General features: G+C 35.1%; 1 protein-coding gene across 4 annotated transcripts in view; it reads left to right on the forward strand.

Annotated features, from left to right (window-relative positions):
• The window catches only part of RNGTT (RNA guanylyltransferase and 5'-phosphatase), a 285,456-nt gene that overhangs the window by 19,619 nt on the left and 240,164 nt on the right, over positions 1–25,673 (forward strand). For all 4 annotated transcript variants that reach the window (XM_028494651.1, XM_028494653.2, XM_024116822.2 and 1 more), the window contains exons 5-8: positions 2,400–2,475; positions 3,664–3,904; positions 12,034–12,143; positions 13,720–13,821. In XM_028494651.1, coding sequence (XP_028350452.1) covers positions 2,400–2,475; positions 3,664–3,904; positions 12,034–12,143; positions 13,720–13,821 — 529 coding nt within the window. The remainder of the gene's footprint in view (positions 1–2,399; positions 2,476–3,663; positions 3,905–12,033; positions 12,144–13,719; positions 13,822–25,673) is intronic.

Here is a 25,673-nt window from a genome sequence, read left to right on the forward strand (position 1 = left end):
GGTATTTTATTCTTTTTTGTTGCAATGGTAAATGGGAGTGTTTCCTTAATTTCTCTTTCAGATTTTTCATTGTTAGTGTGTAGGAATGCAAGTGATTTCTGTGCATTAATTTTGTATCCTGCTACTTTACCAAATTCATTGATTAGATCTAGTAGTTTTCTGGTAGCATCTTTAGGATTCTCTGTGTATTATAGTATCATGTCATCTGCAAACAGTGACAGCTTTACTTCTTTTCCAATTTGGATTCCTTTTATTTCTTTTTCTTCTCTGATTGCTGCGGCTAAAACTTCTAAAACTATGTTGAATAATGAGCACTGGTACTTTCTTAAATTGCATATCATCACATGACTTAATCACTTAATTGGCAATTATTCTTACATTTCCTATTCATAAAAATATTTAATCTTGCTAGAGTAAAAATTAGATGCAAAAATAGTAGTGGTGTAGATAAGAAACATTTTTAGAGTATTTGTTGCTTAAATTAGTCTCAAATATAAAGTAGAAAGTAAATTTACATGTTGGGTTAAGATATATGTTGAATAAAAAAGTCTATTTACAGTTGACATCTTTGTGTAACTTTTGAGGCACGTTTTCTTAAAGCACTGGAGATGATGAATTTATAGAGTTTCACGATTATAGCAATTATTTCTAAGGGGTAACTTTCTGTTCAAGGCTGATCTCTTTATTTTTTATCTCTTTTCAGAAATTTCATTTCAGTTATATCACTGTTCTCTATTTCAGTCTCTGTGATTTAACCAGGTCCTTCTCAGCCTGTAAATATACCCAAGCCTCTTATATTAAAATATTACCCATCCCTCCAAAAAAACCCCACACCTTTCTGTTTTATATTCCCCTTCTCCTTCCCAGTCAACTTTCCAAGAGATTGATACTTGAATCCATTTATTTTTATTCACATCATTGTGATCTGGAGTCCTCCCTCTGCAGTCTTAAACAAATAGTGACTTTCATTTCTAATCATTTTGTGACATTTAAACAGTTGAACACTCCTGTCTTGGAACTTCCTCTTTTCCTGGTGAACGTGACCCAATGTTCATGCTCTCTTTGTTTTCTTGACCCCATGATTGTTCATTCTTAGTCTTTTTTTATGCCCTTCCATCTGCCATCTTATTCTTGAAAGGTTAGTTTTCCTCAGATTCCATCCTTAATTATCTTCTCTTGTTCTGTTGATACTTACCCATTCTCAGTGATTTTGCCCACCAGTGATTTTGCCCACACCACAGACTGCTTCTGTAGTGACTATATGCTGATTATTCTTGAATCCACAACTCTAGCTAGATCTCTCTGTGAAGCTCTTTACCCTTATTTCCAAATATTTGTAAGTCTCATAAGAACCTTAAACTCAGCGTGTCCAGCTGTACTCATTGCCTTGCCCGAAAGATGTAAACTCCTGTACTTCCTTACCTGGTAAATGGGGCCATTGCTCAAATAGTCACCCAAGTCAGAAACCATACTCTCAGTGTTGACAGTTATTCACCCTTAAAATTCACATTTAAGGTAGATTGCACATTCTACCTTAAATGTTTCTTCCATCTACCTCTCCCTGTTATTCCCATCACCATAACCCTTGTCATTCAGATCCTTCTCACATATAAATTACTGGGAAGGCTTCCTTACTAGTTTTCTTGCTTCATTGATGCTCCGTCTCTACTTTATGTTGAGCTGCCATTGAAGTGGGTTTTCTACAGCGTGATCATTTAATAATGTACACCAAGCTGTTTTTATTACTTTTTCAAAGTAGTTAAAATGACTTGAAAATGCAGTCCGTTTTAGAATTTATGAAACTCATTTGCAGCTTTTCAGAATATAGAGGCAGGACCACACTGATCTTGAATATGTCCTGAAAAAAAGCTTAACAAAAATAAATGTCTTTTTCTCAGCAGGTTTTTCTTCTAAAAGTTCATTTTGGAAGATTACAAGCTAATGTAAAGATACAGTCAGTTGGTTTCTAGAGAACTTTGTTTTTATTGTACTGTGTATACATCAGTTTGTTATTTTCCGTATCTAGTGAAGTGTCCCGCGTGCACGTGTGCATGCCTGCGTGTGTGTGCGTGCGCCTATGTTCTTTAGAGTTGTGTGTTTGATGAAATACCTCCTTATTTAAAATGCTTGGAATCTTTTAATTTTAAGATAAAACTTTAGACCTTAGAAACAGTTGTAACCAATAAATCAGTATATGTTATATTTAAACTTATAGCTAGTGCTATGTTATTTTCTAAGCAATTTAAGCTGACAGGTTTAATAGTTACAAAAGAAGGCCAAGCTTTAAAAATGTAGTTATTTTATAAAATGATTGAAAAGTTTTGATTGCAGGTTGGGGTTTTAAAGTAAAACGTAGCCTCTGAAGTGATTTATTAAATCAAAATTGTTTTATTTTCTAGGTGTTCATTGTACCCATGGTTTCAATCGCACTGGTTTCCTCATATGTGCCTTCTTGGTGGAGAAAATGGATTGGAGGTATTTGTTTCATGTTATAATGGAAGAATACATATTTAGTAATTGATAAAAATTTTTTATTGATTTTTCAATTTTAGCATTTTATATTGCCAGGTTTTTGGTGAAGTCATGAGTAATATGATTGATTCAAGTGGTTTTCATTTTAGCTTTGGTTAATCTTTCGAACACCATTCATTACCTGGTGTTTTCTACTAAGTAGCACTTTGAGTGCTTATGGATCCCGTATACTATGTATTTTCTTTTCCGGATTTTTTTTCACATCTTACAGAATTATCAGAGACAAGTTCTCCCAATATTTTGTGTATGTTTTCACCTTGGAGGTTACTATTTTTTTTTCTTTTCATTTTTAATAGTACCTTTTAAAAATACCTATTGAGTACTAGGAAAAACTTAAATGCTATACATAAAAGGTATTTTTGGGGACAGAGTTACTCTGTTTAAACCAATAAGCATGTCTTTATGAGCAGCTGTTATTTGTAAAGTGTCTTTTTAGATTCTAAGACATTAGAGAATGCGATATTACTAACTGAATTTCCTCATTTACTTTGAAGGTCTTCACTTTTGTTTACAAAGCCTTTCATGCAGTAGATCCTTCTCTGATTATAATCAGCTGAAGCACACATGTGATTGTATATTTTCTTGTTCATTCAACCTTGGGGGTTCTCTACTGCATGCACGTCTAGCTCTGCCTTTCTGGCCTTTCAGATGCTCTACACAGTAATGCTACACGATACAGACTCCTATGTCAGACTCAGCCTATGCTTAGCCTCTCTCTGATGACCTGTACTCTTAATGCCTGGGTGTGTTGAAAGTTCCTGAAGAACCAGCATGCTTTTACTCTCTTTTCATATTGCTATTCACATTTCTTTGATGTTTTCGCTGAGAGTCAGACCTCAAACTTCAAGGGTTTACTTAAATTCCTTACAGACTCTACCCCATCTCATCTATACACTCATTGCAGTTTACCTCTAGAGTTCAGGAAATTCCCATGTACTTATGTTAAAAATGTTTCAGAATGAATTTGTCTCTTAATAGATTGAATGCCTTGAGCGTGGGGACTGTGATTGGTCCATTTTAGAAAACCTCTATTATGCTTTGTATAATAGCCTTAAATGTAACAAGTGAATTGTGATAAATCTGCATAAATGGAGAGTAGTGAGGAAATTGCATGGTGTTTATTTTCCATAGTATTGAAGCAGCAGTTGCTACTTTTGCTCAAGCCAGACCACCGGGAATTTATAAGGGTGATTATTTGAAAGAACTTTTTCGTCGCTATGGTGATATAGAGGAAGCACCACCCCCACCTCTATTGCCAGATTGGTGTTTTGAGGATGATGAAGATGAAGATGAGGACGAGGATGGAAAAAAGGAATCAGAACCTGGGTCGAGTGCCTCCTTTGGCAAAAGGAGAAAAGAACGTTTAAAACTGGTAATGTTTAAAAATACTGTTATAGTCTTTACCTTTTCTTCTACAGCTTCATTGAGACTTATGCAAATGGAATGTTAGCTATGTTTGTTTAGCTAGATTTGTTAGATTATTTCATTCTGGTTATTTCCAAAGACTTGATAGCCATGGATCTTTGCCTTTTCTACAAGAAAAATTTCAGTTATATAAATTCTTCCTGTTTTTGTTTCTTAGGTAAACCAAAGAACTCTTAGATGTTAGACTGAGAATTTATTGTTTCTTTGCAAAGTATTGTGAGATTCCAACTAAATATGGAGTGAAAATTTTTACTGATGCTTTACAAAGTTTTCCCATAGTTAAAATAACTTTGCATATAAATTCTCCTTTCCGTGGGTGGTGTTTTCATATTTTTCTGTAAAGTTGAACTCAGAAGATTCTTATTTCTTCTATAGCAAACTCCTGTTAATCTTCTAGAAATAAAAGGCCTAAGAAAAAACATTAAGCATTACCTTCTTTTCTCGGGAGGACAGGAGAGATGTTGAGAAGAAGATTGCTGGTTGTACTTGTACATACACAAGTAGATGGTGTAGGCCAAAGGGTAAAGTCAGGGAAAGTGTGTCAGTAATTAATTGTTAATAAAGTTAATAATTAAGGTGTGTGGGATATCATGGTTGAGCAGTAAATCCCACAACTCATTTATTAGTAGGCATTGATTGACAGGCAAGGAAGAAAATGCCTTGTTTTATGTAAATAATAAAATACCGTTATTTAGGGCTTAAAAAAAAGTCTCTTGTTTGAAAAACATTGTTTTAATATGTATTTACACATTTCAAACTTCAAGACTCAGCAGCTACTGAAAGTGTAAGTTGTTTTGAAACACAAATAATTTCAAAAATAACTTAGTTTTTTATTCTAACTCATTTTCTGGACTTAGATATCTGAAATTACTGAATCACATACCTAGAAAAATAAGAATCACATTCTAAAGAAAGTCTAATAGCATAATATGACATATAGATGATTACCCTCTTATCACTTCTGTGAGGGAATTCAACTGTATTTTTTAAGAATAACATTAATATGAGCATATGCTTAATGTGTTTTTGAATTATGATCTAGTATTTGAATGTGTAAAAGAGTTTAAAACACACAGTTACTATTTTTACAAAATAGGGTCAAGTTTGCAGCATTTATTTTTCTTTGCCATCAGAAAGTATCTTAAAAATGCCATTTATTTTATAAACTTAAGCACCATTAAATCCCTATAATTGCAAATGAGCTCCAGCAGCATTAAGAGGAAACTAGCTAAGATGAGCATGTTTCTTTAGGGGAATAAATGACATATAAAATAAAATCCCAAACCTAGTTTCTCCTGATTTTGTCAGTTACTAAGAGGAGTGTTTAAAAATTCCCCACTGTGATTGTGGATTTACCTATTTCTCCTTGTAGTTCTGTCAGATTTTGCTTTAAATATTTTGAGGTGATATTTGGTTTATACAAACATGTATAAAAGATTAGTTTATCTTTACAGTGTCTTAACTTTTAGCATTGTAAAATATCTGATATTTATATGGTAGTACAAGTGTTCTTTTGGATAGTGTTTGTATGGAAGACCTTATATATCTATCTTTTTACATTCAGCCTTTATTAATCCTTTATTTAAGGTATGACTCTTATAAGCATCATGTTGCTGGGTTTTGTTTACCTAGTCATCAGTTTTTGCCTTATTGGAATATTTAGTCTATGTACATTTATTTTACTGATATAATTTAAACTTACTATCTCACTATTTTTTTTTGTTTGATTTTGTTTATCCCACTTACGGTATGGTCCTTTTTATCTTCCTTTCTTGCCTTAAAAAAAATTTAATTAATTAATATTTGGCTGCATTGGGTCTTCGTCATTGGTCTTCATTGCTGTGCGCAGGCCTCTTATTGTGGTGGCTTCTCTTGTTGCGGAACACGGGCTCTAGGCACACGAGCTTCAGTAGTTGTGGCTCGCAGGCTCTAGAGCTCAGGCTCAGTAGTTGTGGCGCACGGGCTTAGTTGCTCGGCGGCATGTGGGATCTTCTGGACCAGGGATTGAACCCGTGTCCCCTGCATTGGCAGGCAGATTCTTAACCACTGTACCACCAGGGAAGTCCCCTTGCCTTTTTTATGCTTAATTATTTTTATTCTTCTGTCACCCCAACCCATGCTTGTTATACATTACTGTTTTTTTAGTGGTTACCCAAGATTTCAGTATGCATCTTTGACTGTTGAAGTTTGGTAAATGTTAGTACTTTTGCCACTTTTTAGATAATGCAAGAATCCAAGAACTTTTGAGTCCATTCATCTCTTACTGCCCTTTTGGTATTGTGTGTTTTAATTCTCTCTATACTTTAAATCCCATAAGACGACATCATCATCATCATCATCATCATCATCATCATTATTATATGGTTAATATTCATTAGATATACCCACATATTTATCCTTTCTGGTGCTCTTCATTTCTATGTGTATTTTTGTGGTTCCATTTGCATAGTTTTCCTTCTAACTGAAGCACTCTCTTCAGTATTTTCTTTAATGTGGATCTGCTGTGACACATTCTTTCAGCATTTGTGTGAAAATGTCTTTATATACCCCTTAATTTAAAGAACAGTTGTTCTTCAAAATCTAGATACTAGAATTCTGGGTTGGTATGTTGAAGATATTATTCCATAATTCATTTCTGTTGAGAAGTTACTTATTTGAAGAGAATTTCTTTTGGTTTTGATTTTCAGCAGTTTTACTCTGATGTTTCTACCTGTGGTTTTCTTTGTATTTTTCCTGCTTCCTACTTACAGTGATTCTTGAATCTATGATTGGATTTTTTAATCAGTTTTAGACAATTCTTGACCATTATCTCTTCAAATATTGTTTTAAATTCATTCTTTCTCCTTCTACTCAATAGACCTTTTAAATTTTATTATTTTAAAAAATGTCTCCTATGTTCTTTTCTATATTCTCCACTTTTTTGTTTCATTTTTTCAGTCTGGTTATTTTTTTTTCTGACCTATCTTCCAGTGTATTAATTCTCTCTGTAGCTTTGTCTATGCTGCTGTTAAATTCATCCATTGAGTACTTAATTTCAGTTATTTTACTTTCACTTCTGGAATTTCAGTTTGAGTATTAAAGTAACTTTCAGTTCTCTGCTGGAATTCTGCATCTTGTCATTTAAGTTTTTGAATTTATTAAGGCTATTTTATTTTATTTTGTTTTATTTTTAATTTTTTTGGCCATGCGGCTTGTGGGATCTTAGTTCCCTGACCAGAGATTGAACCTGGGCCATGGCAGTGAAAACGCCGAATCCTAACCACTGGACTGCCAGGGAACTCCCTATTAAGCCTATTTTAAAGCCTATGTCAGATAACTCTAGTATGTGGATACCCTCTGGATCCTTTTTTTAGTTTTTCTTCTTGTATTCATTTGATTTCTAGTCAATTGTAGGTTTTTTTTTTTTTTAATACCTGGGTATTTCTGCTTACTAGACGTTATGTATGAAAAATTGTGGAAATAATTTGAGGTTCTGCATCCTGTTTTCTTCCTTCAGAGAAGATTTACTTTTGCTCCTACACAGGATTAGGAGTAGAACATCTTAACTCAGTCAATAATTGAATTGTTGAGAAGCTAGGCTTTAGTTTTGGGAGGCTGGTCTGTTTTTGATTCACCCCAATTCTGGAGTGTGGTCCCTTGGGAATTCTAACTGAAAGCCTGGAGCATTAAGCAGGACCCCTCTCCTTGGTGACCTGGTACTCCAATTTTTGTTTTCCCATTCTTGTGATAAATGCTGAAAGTTCTGTTCAGTTTTGTAGCCTCTCAGCTACCATTTTGGAAACAGTGCCTTTAGAGGAAAATCCTAGAGGAGAAAAGCTATGCCAGATGTCTGTCTCATCTCTCAGGGCTTCCCTTCCTTCTGAGTTCTTGGCCCTTCAGGTCCTTACTGCCTTTCTAATTCTCTGATATCTTAAAACAGGTGCTTTTAACATTTTTGACTAGCATTTCTCATGGCTGCAAAATTTGTCTAAATAAACTAGTCTGCCATTGCCAAAAGCAGAATGCTTACCTTCTTTGTTTTTGGAGAAAGCAGTTAGATTTGATTTCTGACTGACAATGCGATGGTAATTTTCAAGAATATTTGAGCTTATACTTCCAAAGGTAGAGTTATGAAAAAAGAAAATTCTGAAGCCTTATGCATTTTGGTAGGTTTCTCCTCTTTTCAAATCATAATTAGTAAATACTAAAATTATTAAATATGTTTTTACTTATAAAAATAATATACTGACATTAAAGAAAATTTGAAAACAAATAATCCTTCAACTTTTACCCTACCACGGGCATTTTTGTTATCTTAAAAGAATTTCTCCGCAATTACTTACCTATCTGTCTCTTTAAAAGTGTACACAAGTGACATACAGATCAATTTTCTTTGTAAAATAAAAATGTGAACGTCTAGAAGTATGTAGGGTAAGAAGTGAAGTTTTCTCTTTTCCTAGTACATACAGAACTACCTCATTCTTTTTAGCTTGCACTGAAGAGAACAGCTTATAAAAAGCCAACAGAACATTTCTTTAGAAGACGAGAGGATATCAATCCATAAAATAATGGCAAACTATTATGAAGAAGAACCAGTTAGAGACCTTAGAAATGATAATAATAAAGAAAAATGTCAGTAGGTGGGTTGGATAGCAGACTGAAGTTAGCTGTGGAGGAAATTATCAAGCTGGAAGATCTAGCTAAGAAATTCTTCCTGGATGTAGCACAAAAAGACAAAGAAATATGAAAAATAGTTTAGAGTTTTATAGTGATCTATATGGGTGATTTAATAGTATGAAAAGTCATAGAGGGGACAAATACAGTAAGGATATGAAGTGTCCATCTGAGGATAATTTTCTGTGGTACAGCAGGGCCAGGTCAGACTAGTGATTTTAAGCAGCTGATGGGAGGTGAGAAAAAGGAGACAGTTGTGTTAGGGGTCCTCAGTACCACCTCTGCTTTTGGAGATTCTCTAGGACTCAGCATATAGTTGTACTCACAGCTAAGATTTAATGCAGCAGTGTACTAAGGATATCCTGCTGGATCATAAGGGAAAAAGACAAGTGGAGTTTCGAGGAGTCCATGTGCAGGCTTCCTTGTGCTCTCTCCTTCCCACGAGGGGTCATACAGAGCTCACTCTTCCCACAGCAATGGAAATGCGTCAGCGCATGTGTGATGTTTCTGTTTCGGAAAGCTCGTTAGAGTCTCAGTGCCCAAGGTTTTTATTCATGGTTGGTCATGTAGGCAGCTTGTGCCTAGCGTGTATCAATATTCCAGAATCCCAGAAGGGAAACATTTGTTCAGTGTAAACTGTTGTCTGTACAAATAGTTTAGGTGTGATGAACCAGCCTTATCAGCTGACTGAGAACACTGGGAGTCATGTTCCCAGATGCCATCCAGGGGCCAACCTTGCAAGCAGCCCTATTGTGTTAACTCTTATCTGCACGCTGGTACAGACTATTCAGGTAGTTTGGTTATGAGCAAAAAGGGTAACTAAGGGTGATTGCTTGATGCAGGCATATTCAGAAAAGGCTTTTTAGTATGGAATAAACTCAAGCATATCTATTACTTGAGGATAAGGAGCTAGTGGAATCAATGAAGTTGAAAGTAAATGAAATGATAGAGGAATTAATGATAGAGCAATTTCTGAGGAGATTAAAGGGAATGAAGTTCAAGAGCAGATAGAGAAATAGGTCTTCAGCAAGAGGAGGGGAATCTCATCCTTAGCCCTGAGATTGTGATTTTTCCTCAGTAAATTTCAGCTGCCTGTGTGTGGAAGTGGAGATTAATGGTGGGTTGATACAAGGTCGGCTATATTTAGTATGGGTGTGATGGAAGGATCAGAGGGTAAAGAGTACCGAGGATATCAGGTGAAGGGTAACTGAAGTAATCAGTGATAGGATCTAGGTTGAATAGGAAGTAAGGTCAGGATGGGGGAGCTGTTAGACTGGAAAGGGAGGAGTGAAGGATTGTTAGTCTTGGTGAAATTGAAAAGTGAGCTTAGTGAGAGTAAAAGAGTGAAGCTGTTTAATGAAAGAGGTCAGAGGAGCATATTGGTTTAGAATGTTGTGGGTACCCAATGAATGTAAGTTGAGTTGATGAATCAAAAGGTGGAGCAGTCTGGAATGAGGATGATATGGCCATGGAGCAAGGTTGTTCAAGTTAAGCACAGATGAGATGATCATTAAAAAAGAAATTACAGAACTGTGAAGCTTAGTTTGTTTGATGGGTCAGATTGTCTCATTGGATGTTAATGTTACCAATATAATGACAGAAGTTAGCATGGTGAGAAATACTGATGGTTTTGATGAATGTGGGGAAGTGACCAGAGGTCACTTTGTCTACTTTTCTGCTTTGTCTACTGTTAACACTCTTATTCTAGTTTACAAAGGTATGTATTGTAGGTTTTTATCTCAAAATCCAAACTCCATCGGTGACACAACTTCTCACCCCCTTCCCCAAATGAGACTCATTGGTGAATGGAGAATTGTTTACGCTCCTACCGTGGGACTTGGGCAGTGGAAGAATGAGTAGCTTTCGCTTAAGAGAAAAGTGAGTGGTCTTTTTGCTGGAGAGCTAGCTTCTAGTTAAGACATGGAGGGCAGGGTGTTCATGAAAAAGGTTGAGTTTACAGGGAAGGTTATTGATAAAACTTCAAAAAAATTCTGTGCTATTAGTACCTTCAGAATAAAGATAATGCTTTCTTTTTTTAATTAGTATATACAAGATGTAATTTTATCAGGATATTGAAGTTACCTGAGTATCTCAATTACTAAATATGTTAAAAAAACGTATCCACCTGGTTAAGCTTTCCTTTGAAAATTTTCTTTCTTTAGTTATATTTAATGGTAGAAATGGTTCTAAAACAGGAATTTCATTGGCTGATAAAGAGAGGTTATGGTGTAATAGGAGAGGAATGGTATTCTTTGATCCTTTGGCTCATGGAACCTCTCTTTAAGGAAAACAAGGTAGATGACATTTTAGATAACTGTAAAATATGATTCAGAATTAGGGGCAAAAAGTAGTCTGCTGGATTGACTTTAGGACTCTTCTGAATTTGACAGGGATGTATGTGGACTAAATATTGTGTTCTTTTTTTTTTTTTTTTTTCCTTCCCAACTAGTTCAGGTTGCCAAATCTTTGCCAGAATGTTGATCATTGTAGCTTGAAGACCATATTTTTTATTCCCTAATTACGTTAACAGCTAGAGTTGTTTTATAGATTTTTCTTGAGACTGATGCCAACCCTCTTATGGGTCTCAAAGTAATTGTAAATGAATCTAGACTATTTTTTTAGTCTTTAAAGTTTCCAGGGGTGTTCTTTATTATTTGATATATAAATTCTCCATCTGCTTCACTTCTCTGTGATATTCTAAAAATATACTTGCTGTGAAATGGGTGAAATACAATAAGACATTTTATATAGTTCCGAGTTAAAGAATTTAGATTAAAAATTCAGTGATGAGTAATATTTAGTTTTTATGTTGATACATCCAATGACTGTAGCTTAGCTGCTTTGTCTACTGTTATACTCTTATTCTAGTTTACAAAGGTATGTATTGTAAGTTTTTATCTCAAAATCCAAACTCCATCGGTGACACAACTTCTCACCCCCTTCCCCAAATGAGACTCATTGGTGAATGGTATAGTATAGACCTGGGTTCACATTCTGTTTTTACCACTTGAATAAATTACATAAAATATTTATGCCTCATTTAGTCATTTGTGAAATAAATATAATGCATCTACTTTTCAGGATTGTTATAAGGATTAGAGAAACTGTTTGTAAAATGCCAGATACTTTGCCTGGCTCTGAGTAAATGGTAGGTAAGATATTATTGCTGTTATGATTACTGAGTAGTACCCATGGATGCTTTGACAACATGATATAGACAATGGCCTGTATATGTACATTGAAAATCATATGCTGGATTAAGGAAAACTAGTGTACAATCCCAGGGGAGTTTGTAGAACCTCCTGTAGCAGACCATTTGTTGCATGTATTTGCTCAGATTTCTGAAAATAAATGTATCTTTCAGTCTGGTCTTTGTAAGTGGATTTGAACTCTAATGTATTTTTCTTTTCCTTTTATTTTCAGGGTGCTATTTTTTTGGAAGGCGTAACTGTTAAAGGTGTAACTCAAGTAACAACTCAACCAAAGTTAGGAGAGGTACAACAGAAGTGTCATCAATTCTGTGGCTGGGAAGGGTAATAAACATTTTAAATATTAATTAAAGTTTTAAATAAAATTTATTCTTATTCTGCAATACTTAACATTAATGCAAACACTGTCATAGCCTCTTTGCTCCTTGAAGTTTCTGTGTTTACGTAGAGTTCTTAAAAAGATGTCAAGCAAGAGTTTATCAGATTTTTCTCAAGATAAACAGTGTAATAACCAGACTTTTGAGTCAAAATTAGATGACTCACATGTGTTCCTAGTGGAATAGAAAATTACTGTTGTCACTTTCTGGTATTTGTTTTGTGGGATTGATTCTACTGTTGCTGATTTTTTAAATTATTATTAAAAAAATTTATTATTATTATTTTTTGGCTGCGTTGGGTCTTTGTTGCTGTGCGCAGGCTCTCTACTTGCAGCGAGTGGGGGCTCTTCGTTGCGGTGTGCGGGCTTCTCATTGCTGTGGCTTCTCTTGTTGCGGAGCACGGGCTCTAGGCATGTGGGCTTCAGAAGTTGTGGCATGCGGGCTCAGTAGTTGTGGCTTGTGGGCTCTAGAGCACAGGCTCAGTAGCTGTGATGCACGCACGGGCTTAGTTGCTCCGTGGCTTGTGGGATCAGGGCTCGAACCCGTGTCCCCTGCATTGGCAGGCGGATTCTTAACCACCGTGCCACCAGGGAAGTCCCACTGTTGCTGATTAATGTTTTAGTTGCTCTTATCATTTTATTAAGAGGGAAGAGGTGAAACTTGAATGTGCCTCATTTTCCAGTTTTTCTGTCATCAGAAACCTGGGAGAATCAGCTTTAAATATGTTCTGCCCCCTACCCTGACTTGAAGATATTTATCAGACATTTCATGGGAGAGGATTCAAGAGAGAGTTCACTGCTTGTTGCTCTCAGGTCTTGGTCTATGGTCATTTCTGTTGATCATTGCTATCTGTGGCAGAAAATTGTAATACAGCTGGAACATGATGAAACAGGATTATTGTTAAAAATTCCTAATATAAAGAACTTTTTGACTGGTATACATACAGATCAATAAACTAGAAATAATTTTAACTAAAAAATGTAAATGATGAAGTGCTATCAGTTTTAGTGTTCTGTTAAACTCTTGCCAGTGTACTTTAATCTCGACCTGAATTTCTCCTGTTTTGTCACTTCTGGGCATCTTTTGAGGAGAAACTTGCCAACCCTGCAAAGTTATGCCAAGCTGGCAGTGTCCTGATGGAGGAATATGGGGTCTAGAGCAATGTAAGATAGTCAAGGCAAGATTTAAACTTCTTCCTGAAGTAAAAGACTTGTAGATATACAAAGACTTGTAAACAGTATGTGCTTTACTGTTTAGATCATGTGTATTAATATTTAAAAATTAGCCCGATAGTCATAGTTTGCAGTGGCAATTATGAGCCTGTTAACTTGAGTTCTAAAATGTCAAGAAAATGATAACCTTTTGGTGGCATTTTTGTGAAAGCTGATATTATTCCAATTGACATTAATCTCATGATAGGGAAAACATTGTGCTAAACGTGTGACTCAGGTGAGCTTGGTTTAAGACATGTATTGCTTTGTATGGACACCAGCCATAATAGTAATACAATGTTCTTCTTTAAGGTCTGGATTCCCTGGAGCACAGCCTATTTCCATGGACAAACAAAATATTAAACTTTTGGAGCAGAAGCCATATAAAGTAAGCTGGAAAGCAGATGGTACGCGGTAAGTTAGATTTCTCAAAAAAGTTACACTAATAACCCGAATGCTTGAAGAATATTGCTTTGTTGTTAGAGAAGGTTTGTACTCCTGGGAGTGACTTGAGCAGCAAAATAAGCATGTTTCATATATTGTATAGTTTTTGTTTTGCTAGTATTCTTAGCTGTGTACTACAGTTATAACTCTCATTCTGCTAAATTTTTGGTTTCAGAGTTATGTTAGTTTGACATGAATCTATACCAAATTTAAATCTGGAAGTATTTTTTCTTAATAATATTGTGCTTTTTGGTATGTTTGCTGCCTGCCACCTTGTCTTTAATGGTGTTGGACACTACTAAAATTAACATGTATTATCAGTTTATAATCTAAAAATTACCAAGTCTCCCTGATTCACTCTGTATTTTGTTCCTTCGATAGTTTTCTTTTTCTCTTAATCCTTGCTAATACTTTTTGTAATTTTATACACTCTTAAGGTTGTTGTATTCTTACAGCAAAGCTTAGCTTCAAATTTCATATTCCTACGTTTAAAAATATTTATTAGTATTAAAGCGTAAAGTTGCTTCCTCAATAACATTAAACTTTTTCTTTCTCTTTTGTAATCCATTTTTTATAGCTTTGCTATATTATTTATTCATTCAGCAAATGTTATAATAATTGAAATAATTATTTTAACAGATTAATATAGAACTCTTATTAACTTTTTTGTAATGAAGAAAATGTTTTAGAATAATTAGGAGTGCATGTGTATATATGCATGTATGTATATATAGTACATGCATATATGTGTATATATATATACGTGCAATGTATATATACATTCCTAATTATTAGGAATGTATGTGTACATTGCACGTATATATATATACACATATATGCACAAATATATACATATATAGATATTAATATAGAAGTCCTATTAACTTTTTCATAGTGAAGAAAATGTTTTAGAATAATTATGTATTATATATACAAACACACATATAATTAGAATAATGAGGAGTGCATGTATATATATATGCACATACACACATATATGTATACTTTAGGTTTTTTCCAGATTTATTGAGATATAATTTGACATGACATTATGTAAGTTTAAGGTGTACAACTTGTTGATTTGATGCACTTATATATTGATTGGAAAGTGGTTACTGCTGTAGTGTTAGCTGACATCTCTTTCACTTCTCATAATTAACATTTCTTTTTTGTGGTGAGAACATTTAAGATCTGTTGTTGTAGCAATTTTCAAGTATGTAATACAGTATTTTTAACTATAATTACCATGTTGTGCATTAGATCCTCAGAACTTATTTGTCTTATAACTGGCAGTTTGTACCCTTTGACCAGTACCTCCCCATTTTCCCCACCCCTTAAACCCCTGGTAGCCACCATTCTAGTCTCGGTTTCTGTGAGCTTTTTAGATTCCGCATATAAGTGATATCATACAGTATCTGTCTTTCTGTCTGACTTATTCCACCTGGCATAGTGCCCTCAAATTCTATCTTTGTTGTCACAAGTGACAATATTTCCTTCTTTCTCATGGCTGAATAATATTCCATTGTGTATATATATCTATATATACATATATATATATACATACCACATCTTCTTTATCTATTCATCTATTTATTCATTTCTTGGTGGATACTTAGGTTGTTTTCATATCTTGGCTATTGTGAATAATGTGGCAATGAAAATGGGAAAGAAGATATATCTCTTTAAGATCTGCTTTTCACATTTTTAATTTTTAAAGGTGTTTTGAAGATGATATAGGTTGCATTTAATTTTTATTAGAGGTTTTTAATGTCAAAGTGATCATCATACCTTTTGTATCATGCTGTCTTCATCTACATTTAACTTGTGGTGACCTTAAAAATACATAAAGAGACATGGAGTGGGGCAGATACAACTTAATTTTAATATTAATGTTTTTGTAACTACGATTGTAATGCAAATAATAAAGTAAAAGAAAATAACTCAGAGTAGGTTTGCCATAAGAAAAAGTAATGCTATGGGAATAATTTGTAATAGACAAGCAAAAGCCTTGTAGTGAATTGATAATCATAATGAAAGCAAACCTCATGAGGTCTGGGACTTTTGTCTTTTTAATCACTGTGTCCCCAGTGCCTAGAATAGTGCCTGGCACGTGGTAAGCATTCAATAAATGTTTATTGGATGAGTTAGTCCAATTGAAAAGCTGCCAATGTCTTTACATGAAAGATATGGAAACACTAATGGTGGTTGTGAAATTTTTGAGATTTTAAAAGATCACAACTCTTTGTCCCATTTAATTTCGAGACAAAAATGTAAACCATTTAGCCAAAAAAAAAAAAAAAGCATAGTTCAAGGAAAGTGATACACTAGGGCAGAGTAAATTAGATGGCCCTAAGAAAGAACTTTTGTTTGGATTTATGTAAGATAAGGGTGATCCATTACCCCCATAGAGTTGTTTGTAAAAGGATTAAATAAAGTAATTTAAAACAATTAGCATACAGTAGACACTCAGTAAAAGATAGCTGCTGATTTACACATGCATATACTTATCTTCTGACTTGTGTGTGTATTTTATATATATATTTTATGTATATGTATATACATATATGTGTGTATATATATATATTCCCTACACATATACAAGCATCCCTGCTTTAAGGAAAACTGAATATACAAGGTAAATGTGGTACTTGGCTTACAAGGAAAATTATTGCAGGAATTAAAAAAAAAAGCCACTTAGACATTTATGGAAATGTAATTTATAGTCAGCTTTTTATAACACTTCTATTTAAGTAAGTGAGATACACTTGTATAATGCTTCTTGGAGGAAATTATAGACAGATTCATTCTTCCTGAACCCTGGTCTGGGAATTCCCTTCTTTCATTCATTCAGAAATTATATTGAAAGCTTCTTACCTCCAGGGCTCTGTGTCAACTGCTGAATGGATCAGGAATGCTTAAGATAGAACCCCCATCTTTAAGTTTTTCATCTAATTCATGGTTCAGCAAATGTTTTCCATTAGGGCCAGATAGTAAATATTTTTACTGACTCAGTTACTCAACTCTGCCATTGTAGTGCAAAAGCAGCTGTCCCCTGCTGCTCTCACATAAACAAATGAGCAGAACAAGTGAGCAGAACTGTGTTCCAATAAAACTTTATTTACAAAAACAGGTGGTCGGCAGATTTGGCCCTTTTGCCAAACTGTTATTGAATACATTCTCCTTAAAAAAGACTATCTTAACATTTCAAATGATCTTTTCTTTATAAGAAAGTGTAAAAGTGAACTTAAGGTAGGGATACATAAGTTTAATATAAAGATATTTTTGTTTTAAAATTTACTTCAGTAAATTATAAAAGTTGAAATAAATTTTTCTTCTCATTCATTGTAAGTTACTGCTTAGTGCCTGGCACTTTGATAGGATTTTTTTTGTAAGCAATTCACTAAATGTATAAATTTGAAAGGTAAATTAAGTCTTTTTTTTTTCCTCATAAAAAATCATGTCCTATGCCTTTGTTATAACTGAGTGCTCAACGTGTGGTCATGCTCTATATGTCCTGACAAATGTACTTGGTGACTTGTAGAAATAACTGTTGTATGGATAAACTATTTATAATATGTTTAGGGAGCTTCTGTATTTACTGCTCTAATGGATTTTATATGGAACAGTGTAATTACCCCAGGTAGTTAGTAACTTGCTTGGATCCTTTGATATGTATCTCATTAATAATGTTTGTAGCAGATGTTTATTCTAACGAGTGGAGCTGAATGTTCAGACAGGAATAAATAGTGTGGACAAGGTAATGAGACACCATGCTAGAAAAGTTTTATATAGTGAGAGGAATATTAAAGAGGTTTTAGATGTCTCTGGAATAATTTTCAGTGAACTACAAACAAACAATGTTTTATGCTATTTAGGAACAGAATGAGTAAATCAAATTATGAGCAATTAAGTGATGTTATACTGCTATAATTTAGATTTGTTCACTTAGCTATTTTTCAGTTCCGCTTGAGGGAAGAGATCAGAGCAAATATAAATTTCTGTTTAGCCCTAATTTTCTTTTGACTGCAAAGTAAGTAGTTTTTTATGATATATAACATAAGAACTTTGACTGAATATTGCTATTAAATAAGAATTTATCTCCTATTTTATTTCCTCATAAGTGTTAATTAGAGCCATAACATTATATCTAATATTTAGAAACTCAGTAGTAAATAAAGTTATACCAGAAACGGATTTTTAATTTTTGAACTATTCTAGGGAGACTTAGTGTTTTTGTGGATGTGTTCAAGGGGACAGAATCCATAAAATAAAATATTTGCTTTAATCATGTAACTAGATAGTGGCAGAATCATCAGTATAACCCTGGTCTTTTGTTCTCTAGCTTTTTTTTTTTTTCTCTTCACTGTTCTGTATTCTAGAATTTGGGCTTCTAAAATATGGTTTAAGGTAGTTTTTCTTCATTATGTAGTCATCTAATTTAGGGATTTACTGAAAGTTTAGCATCATACCTCTGATGATAATCAAAAACCAGATAACATCATTTGGAGACTCCAGCCCTGTTTTTTTTTTTTTGTTGTTTTTGTTTTTTTTTTGTTTTTTTTTTTTGCGGTACGTGGGCCTCTCACTGTTGTGGCCTCTCCCGTTGAGGAGCACAGGCTCCAAATGCGCAGGCTCAGTGGCCATGGCTCATGGGCCCAGCCGCTCAGTGGCATGTGGGATCCTCCCGGACCGGGGCACGAACCCGTGTCCCCTGCATCGGCAGGCGGGCTCCCAACCACTGCCCCACCAGGGAAGCCCCTCCAGCCCTGTTTTTTTTTTAAAGTAAATTTATTTATTTATTTATTTTTGGCTGTGTTGGGTCTTCGTTTCTGTGCGAGGGCTTTCTCTTCGTTGCGGTGAGCGGGGGCCACTCTTCATGGCGGTGTGCGGGCCTCTCACTGTCGCGGCCTCTCCTGTTGTGGAGCACAGGCTCCAGACGCGCAGGCTCAGTAGCTGTGGCTCACGGGCCCAGTTGCTCCACGGCATGTGGGATCTTCCCAGACCAGGGCTCGAACCCGTGTCCCCTGCATTGGCAGGCAGATTCTCAACCACTGCGCCACCAGGGAAGCCCCAAGCCCTGTTTTTTGACGGTAGTTTCATTAGAACTACTGTGAGGGCTCCAGGCCAGTTTTTCTTGCATCTGAGAGGAACACAGTAAAGCCATAACTCCTGTGTTCCTTTTTTTATCATGGAGAAGGGAGACAAACAAGGAGTGATTAAAAATCAGTCAGAAGCACTGTTTACTGATCTAAAGCTATAGTGGATGATATCTGGTGGTAAACTGGTTACAAAGAGAAAGTAGCGGAACTCATTTTACTCTTACTCCTTCTCCAAGCCCAAATCTTACTTGGACCCCCCATTATATAAAACAGACAAAAGTGGGGCTGCTTTGGTTGGTGAACATTTCGAGGCAGCATGTGGGGTTGCACTCTGGGTGGTCTCTAAGGTCACCATGGTACTTTTTTAGGGCAGCAAGTCCCAAATGCCATTGGATGTTTGGGTTACGTTATCATCATGATTGTATTACCATCATATTAAGCTTGCATTAAAAAAAAAGTTCAGAGATCCAAATTCAGTAGACCTTAGTAGGCTTTGAGAATTTGTGTTTTTGAAAGCAACCCTAGCTGATTCTGATTTCCAGCCAGGTTCAGGAGCCATGGCCCTTAGTGCCCTGTTGAACACAGTTTAAAAATCAGTGACCTAAACCAGAGCAGTGTCTAGCCAGCCACTGAGTTAAGGATACAGCTGAGAATTTGTCCGTTAATTGATTAAAGGAGATTCATGTAAAATGTTTATTATTATGGCATTCAATAAACGTTAGTTATTGGTGTCATAGTTTAAGACTCCTTGGAAAATCATTTTTACATGGTAACCAACATTTGGTTTCTCAGAATACATTCAGAATTCTCTTAGAGTGTGAGTTAGTTATTGTACAAGAAGAAAAGTAGATATAGGACAAAAACAACCTAATATTTTAAAATCAAACTTTTGAGATAGATGTCAGCTAGTCACATCTTTAGAATTTACTAAAGGATAAAAAGTTCCTTTAAATATTAATTTCTTTAAGCTACTTATCAATGTGAGAGTTACTACTTTTTAATAGAGGTACCTTCTCTGAAATGGTACTTAAGGATAAAAATCAACTAAATTCATTACCAAATCTGGCTAGAGAACTCTTAGAGCTAAACGGATATAGGTAAAACCTCTGTTGCAAACATTGGTGCAACCCCTGATTAGAATTTGGGGTTGCCCATATTCTAGGGGTAGCAAGCATCTGGAACTTCGAAACATTAAAAAAAAATCCTTTTTTTGTTAATATTTCTCAATACATATATTTTAAAATAGAGCTAGGCTACAGGACCCAAATATATAAGAATATTAATATTTATTCATACAGTCAGCAAATATTTACTGAACATCTACCATATGCCAGAGGTTTTGCTGGACTTAGCAGGTAATTAGAACTAACCTGTTTAACATGATTATTTTTATTTTTTTATCTTAACATGAGCATTTTCCGTTTTTAGAACATACTTTAAAAGATAAGCTGGGACGAAGTGAGAGAGTGTCATGGACTTATATATACTACCAAATGTAAAATAGATAGCTAGTGGGAAGCAGCCTCATAGCACAGGGAGATCAGCTCGGTGCTTTGTGACCACCTGGAGGGGTGGGATAGGGAGGGTGGGAGGGAGACGCAAGAGGGAGGGATATGGGGACATATGTATATGTATAACTGATTCACTTTGTTATAAAGCAGAAACTAACACACCATTGTAAAGCAGTTATACTCCAATAAAGATGTTAAAAAAAAGATATTACTTAATTGCTGTCAAGATAAAATTGTTTGCTCTCTATTACTGAGGCATCGGACTGTTTCCAGTTTTTTCTTTTACAAATAACTCCTTATACCCATCTTGGTATAGGTTATGATGAAAATAATATTAATTGGATAAAGAGTATGGAAACTTCTAAACTCCTGGACATCTCTTGCCAAAAGTTGTATGTTACACCCCCAAACACCATTGCCTGAAAGAGCCCATTTCACTGCATCCTTGGCAGTTTGGGGTAGTTTCATTTAGTATAAATAATAATGTAGCCAGGTTGACAGTTGGGAAATGAAATTTGTTATTGATTTAATTAGCATTTTGGGAAACATCAGTCAGTTACACAAGTTTCTTTTGTATTTTGGGTATGGCAGCAATTATATTTTAACAGATAGAATGTATTGAGCACTTAGGTATACTAGACATCGGTCTGAGTATTTTATGCAGAATATCTCATGTACTGTGCACAACTCTGAGGTGTAGGTACTATTATTATCCCCCTTTTATGAATTAGGAAAATGAGGCATGTAAAGGCAAGTGAGTTTTCCAAGCCCTCACAGTTATGTAAGTTACAGGACTGGGATGTAAATGTGGGTGGTCTGGCTCCAGAGCCTAGGATCTTTACCATGGTCTTGCTTTATATGTGTATTTTTTCCTGTGTTGCCAGATATTGTCTTTATTATTCTTTTTCACTATTTCTTTGGTTATTTTTACTGTTTTATTCTTAGAGGTGAATTTTTATCTTAAAATACGCTTATTCTGGTGATGTCTTCCTTATATAGGGAGAGGAAAAGTTCTCCCCATGAGAACTTTTATCCCACACCTTGGGATGATCAATGTTAAGAGTTGGAGGTTTGGTTCTCTGTACTCTATGCCTCCATCTTCCTGCCTGCTGCCGCCTTCCCTCACTGCCTGATCCTCCATATAAATGGATACGATATATGCTGTTCTGTTATAAACTGTAGAAAACTTTATCAGGTTTCCTTCAAATCGCTTTGTGATGGTAATTGGAATTGCATTGCACCTTTCACTTAATAGGAAAATCAGTATCTTTGCAGAAATAATTTTTATTGCTTTAGTAGATAACTATGAAGCTACTATAGGAGTTAGACGGTCTCAAAGATGATACAAGACACTGTAGGTAAACAAAATACAATTCCTGCCCTTGAAGCAGCTTTAAGATGCAGTAAGAGATGTAGTAGAAGTATGTATAGTGCAAAGCAGAATAAATAAGGAGAGGTAACAAGGAACTGCTAAGGAGCATTACTTGATATTCCGTATGAAATATGAGTGCTCATTTTGATTTTAGGAGTATAATAATGGGTGTCCTAGATGGATGTTTACCTTTGATAGTGGAATAAAGAAGAGATACAGACCCATTTGTTATTTAGTATTGCATAGTGCTACTGACCTCACTGGAGGACATTTGCCCCGACTCCCATCTCAACCCTAGAGCTATCTCTTGGATGAGATGTTAAGGGGATTTTCATACTTATTTTTTCATAATTCCGCTATCCTTTAAGAACTGGTTATTTGCTCATATGCTGTAGTCCATTATGTGTGATTGTAGAAATGCTAAGTACGAGGTTGGGTAAAAAAGGGAAAACAAATCTGTTCCTCTTTGTGAATCAGTGAAAAATTGAAAGAATTGTAATTGATCTTTTAAGAATGTGTGCCCTATACAAAAGAAAATCAAAAGTAATCAGCCAGGTCACGGGGCAAATGTAAAATAAAACAAAGCCTTTGGAATATTTCTTCTGGTCTTCTCTTCTCATGAAGACTGATTGTTTTATAAAAATCAAAATGATTTTCACACCTTTCAGCCCCTTTGATACGTAAGTGCTGCCCAAACCATTTTAAGTGGCTTTACCATTTTATTCCAGATCAAGGCAAATCTGAGTAATCAATGTAGCTTTTTACTCTCTCCCATGGAAGACCAGTTAAAAGGATACTGTATTTTACATACTTAACTTGTGCATGGCTATGAAGTTCTAAAAAGCATAACCTGTAACATTCATGGTAGTTAGTGCAAATGAATATATCATTTGATTTTACACTTTGAAGTGTAACAATACTCTGTATTCGCATTATGAACAGAGCTACTTAATCTAAAAGTAACTAATTAAAATAACCAACAGAGGCTTCTTACCTCAGAACAGGTAGATTCATGAGATTTGTTAACCAGTATTGGAACTAATTACCTGATTTGTGCAATGAATAGTAATTTTGCAGTATTCTGTTACCTTGAAAGATTTTCAGATCCTCTTAATTAGGTCAAGATCAATGAATATGTCTATACCTTACTAAACATTTTCCATTATTAATAGTTGTGAGTTTTTCTAACTTGGAAAATATATATATATATATATATATATATATGTAAAATATCTTTTTTTTGGAGTTTCTTTTGTGATTCAGGTCACAAAATGAAAAAGTTTAATGAAAAAATGATAGTGACTTTAAAAATACTTTTCCTCATTATAAAATTACTTTGTATTCATTGTGGAAAACTTAGAAACTGAAGATAAGGAAAAGGAAAAAAATGAAAAGCAGCCATAATCTCACCGGTTAGAGATGTTGCAGCTAATGTTGGTGTGTATATTTTCAGACCTGTGTCTCTGTCTATATATATTATTTTGTTAAGTGAAAACGAATTCATTCCACAGTATTTTTTAGTGTGTATTATGTATGCCATGTACCATTCTAGATGCTGGGCATTACAGTGGTCCCTGCTGTAATGGAGCTTCTATTAGGGGAAATATGTTTTCTACTTAAACTGTTTGGTATCTATGATTTATGGTTTAGTAATCTGCTATTTTTAATTAATGCTCCTAAATATTTTTCTATTTTATTAAACATTTTCCTATTCGATGACTAAAATAAAATTGTTTATTAAGGTAATCCTTGTTTATGGTTAAATAAACCAAGTAATACTGGAAAACTTATGATGGAGATCCCTTCCCTATCCCCTCCTTCTATCAGTATTACTCCCTAAAGGCAACCACGTTTTTTTTCCCACATTTTTGCGATATTTGCTTTATTGTGGTGGTCTGGAAATGAACCCGCAATATTTCTGAGGTCTAACGCAACTACTTTTAACCTTTTTAAAAAAATTTTTTAAATTTTATTTATTTTTTTATATAGCAGGTTCTTATTATTATCCATTTTATACATATTAGTGTATACATGTCAATCCCAGTCTCCCAATTCATCCCACCACCACCACCCTCCCCACCACTTTCCCCCCTTGGTTTCCATATGTTTGTTCTCTACATCTGTGTCTATTTCTGCGCTGCACACCAGTTCATCTGTACCATTTTTGTAGGTTCCACATATATGCGTTAATATACAATGTTTGTTTTTCTCTTTCTGATTTACTTCACTCCACTCTGTATGACAGTCTCTAGATCCATCCACATGTCGACAAATGACCCAATTTTGTTCCTTTTTATGGCTGAGTAATATTCCATTGTATATATGTACCACACCTTCTTTATCCATTCATCTTTTGATGGGCAGTTAGGTTGCTTCCATGACCTGGCTATTGTAAATAGTGCTGCAATGAACATTGGGGTGCATGTGTCTTTTTGAATTATGGTTTTCTCTGGGTGTATGCCCAGTAGTGGGATTGCTGGGTCGTATGGCAATTCTATTTTCAGTTTTTTAAGGAGCCTCCATATTGTTCTCCATAGTGGCTGTATCAATCTACATTCCCACCAACAGTGCAAGCGGGTTCCCCTTTCTCCACACCCTCTCCAGCATTTGTTGTTTGTAGATTTTCTGATGATGTCCATTCTAACTGGTGTGAGGTGATACCTCATTGTAGTTTTTTTGTTTGTTTGTTTGTTTTGCGGTACGCGGGCCTCTCACTGCTGTGGCCTCTCCCGTTGCGGAGCACAGGCTCCGGACGGGCAGGCTCAGTGGCCATGGCTCACGGGGCGCGAACCCGCGTCCCCTGCATCGGCGGGCGGACTCTCAACCACTGCGCCACCAGGGAAGCCCCTCATTGTAGTTTTGATTTGCATTCTCTAATAATTAGTGATGTTGAACAGCTTTTCATGTGCTTCTTGGCCACCTGTATGTCTTCTTTGGAGAAATGTCTGTTTAGGTCTTCCATTCTTTGATTGGGTTGTTTTTTTTAATATTGAGTTGCATGAGCTCTTTATATATTTTGGAGATTAATTCTTTGTCTGTTGATTCGTTGGTAAATATTTCCTCCCATTCTGAGGGTTGTCTTTTCATCTTGTTTGTAGTTTCCTTTGCTTTGCAAAAACTTTTGAGTTTCATTAGGTCCCATTTGTTTATTTTTGTTTTTATTTCCATTACTCTAGGAGGTGGATCAAAAGATCTTGCTGTGATTTATGTCAAAGAGTGTTCTTCCTATGTTTTCCTCTAAGAGTTTTATGGTGTCTGGTCTTACATCTAGGTCTCTAGTCCATTTTGAGTTTATTTTTGTGTATGGTGTTAGGGAATGTTCTAATTTCATTCTTTTACATATAGCTCTACACTTTTCCCAGCACCACTTATTGAAGAGACTGTCTTTTCTCTATTGTATATCCTTGCCTCCTTTGTCATAGATTAGTTGACCATAGGTTCATGGGTTTATCTCTGGACTTTCTATCCCGTTCCATTTATTTATATTTCTGTTTTTGTGCCAGCACCATACTGTCTTGATTACTGTAGCTTTGTAGTAGAGTCTGAAGTAAGGGAGTCTGATTCCTCCTGCTCCTTTTTTCCCCTCAAGACTGCTTTGGCTATTCGGGGTCTTTTGTGTCACCATACAGATTGTGAAATTTTTTGTTCTAGTTCTGTAAAAAATGCCATTGGTAATTTGATAGGGATTGCATTGAATCTGTAGATTGCTTTGGGTCGTATAGTGATTTTCACAATATTGATTCTTCCAATCCAAGAACATGGTATATCTCTCTATCTGTTTGTATCATCTTTTTTTTTTTTTTTTTTTTTGTTTGTATCATCTTTAATTCCTTTCATCAG

This window comes from Physeter macrocephalus, chromosome 10, assembly GCF_002837175.3.
Source record: "Physeter macrocephalus isolate SW-GA chromosome 10, ASM283717v5, whole genome shotgun sequence".
Taxonomy (NCBI): Eukaryota; Metazoa; Chordata; class Mammalia; order Artiodactyla; family Physeteridae; genus Physeter; species Physeter macrocephalus.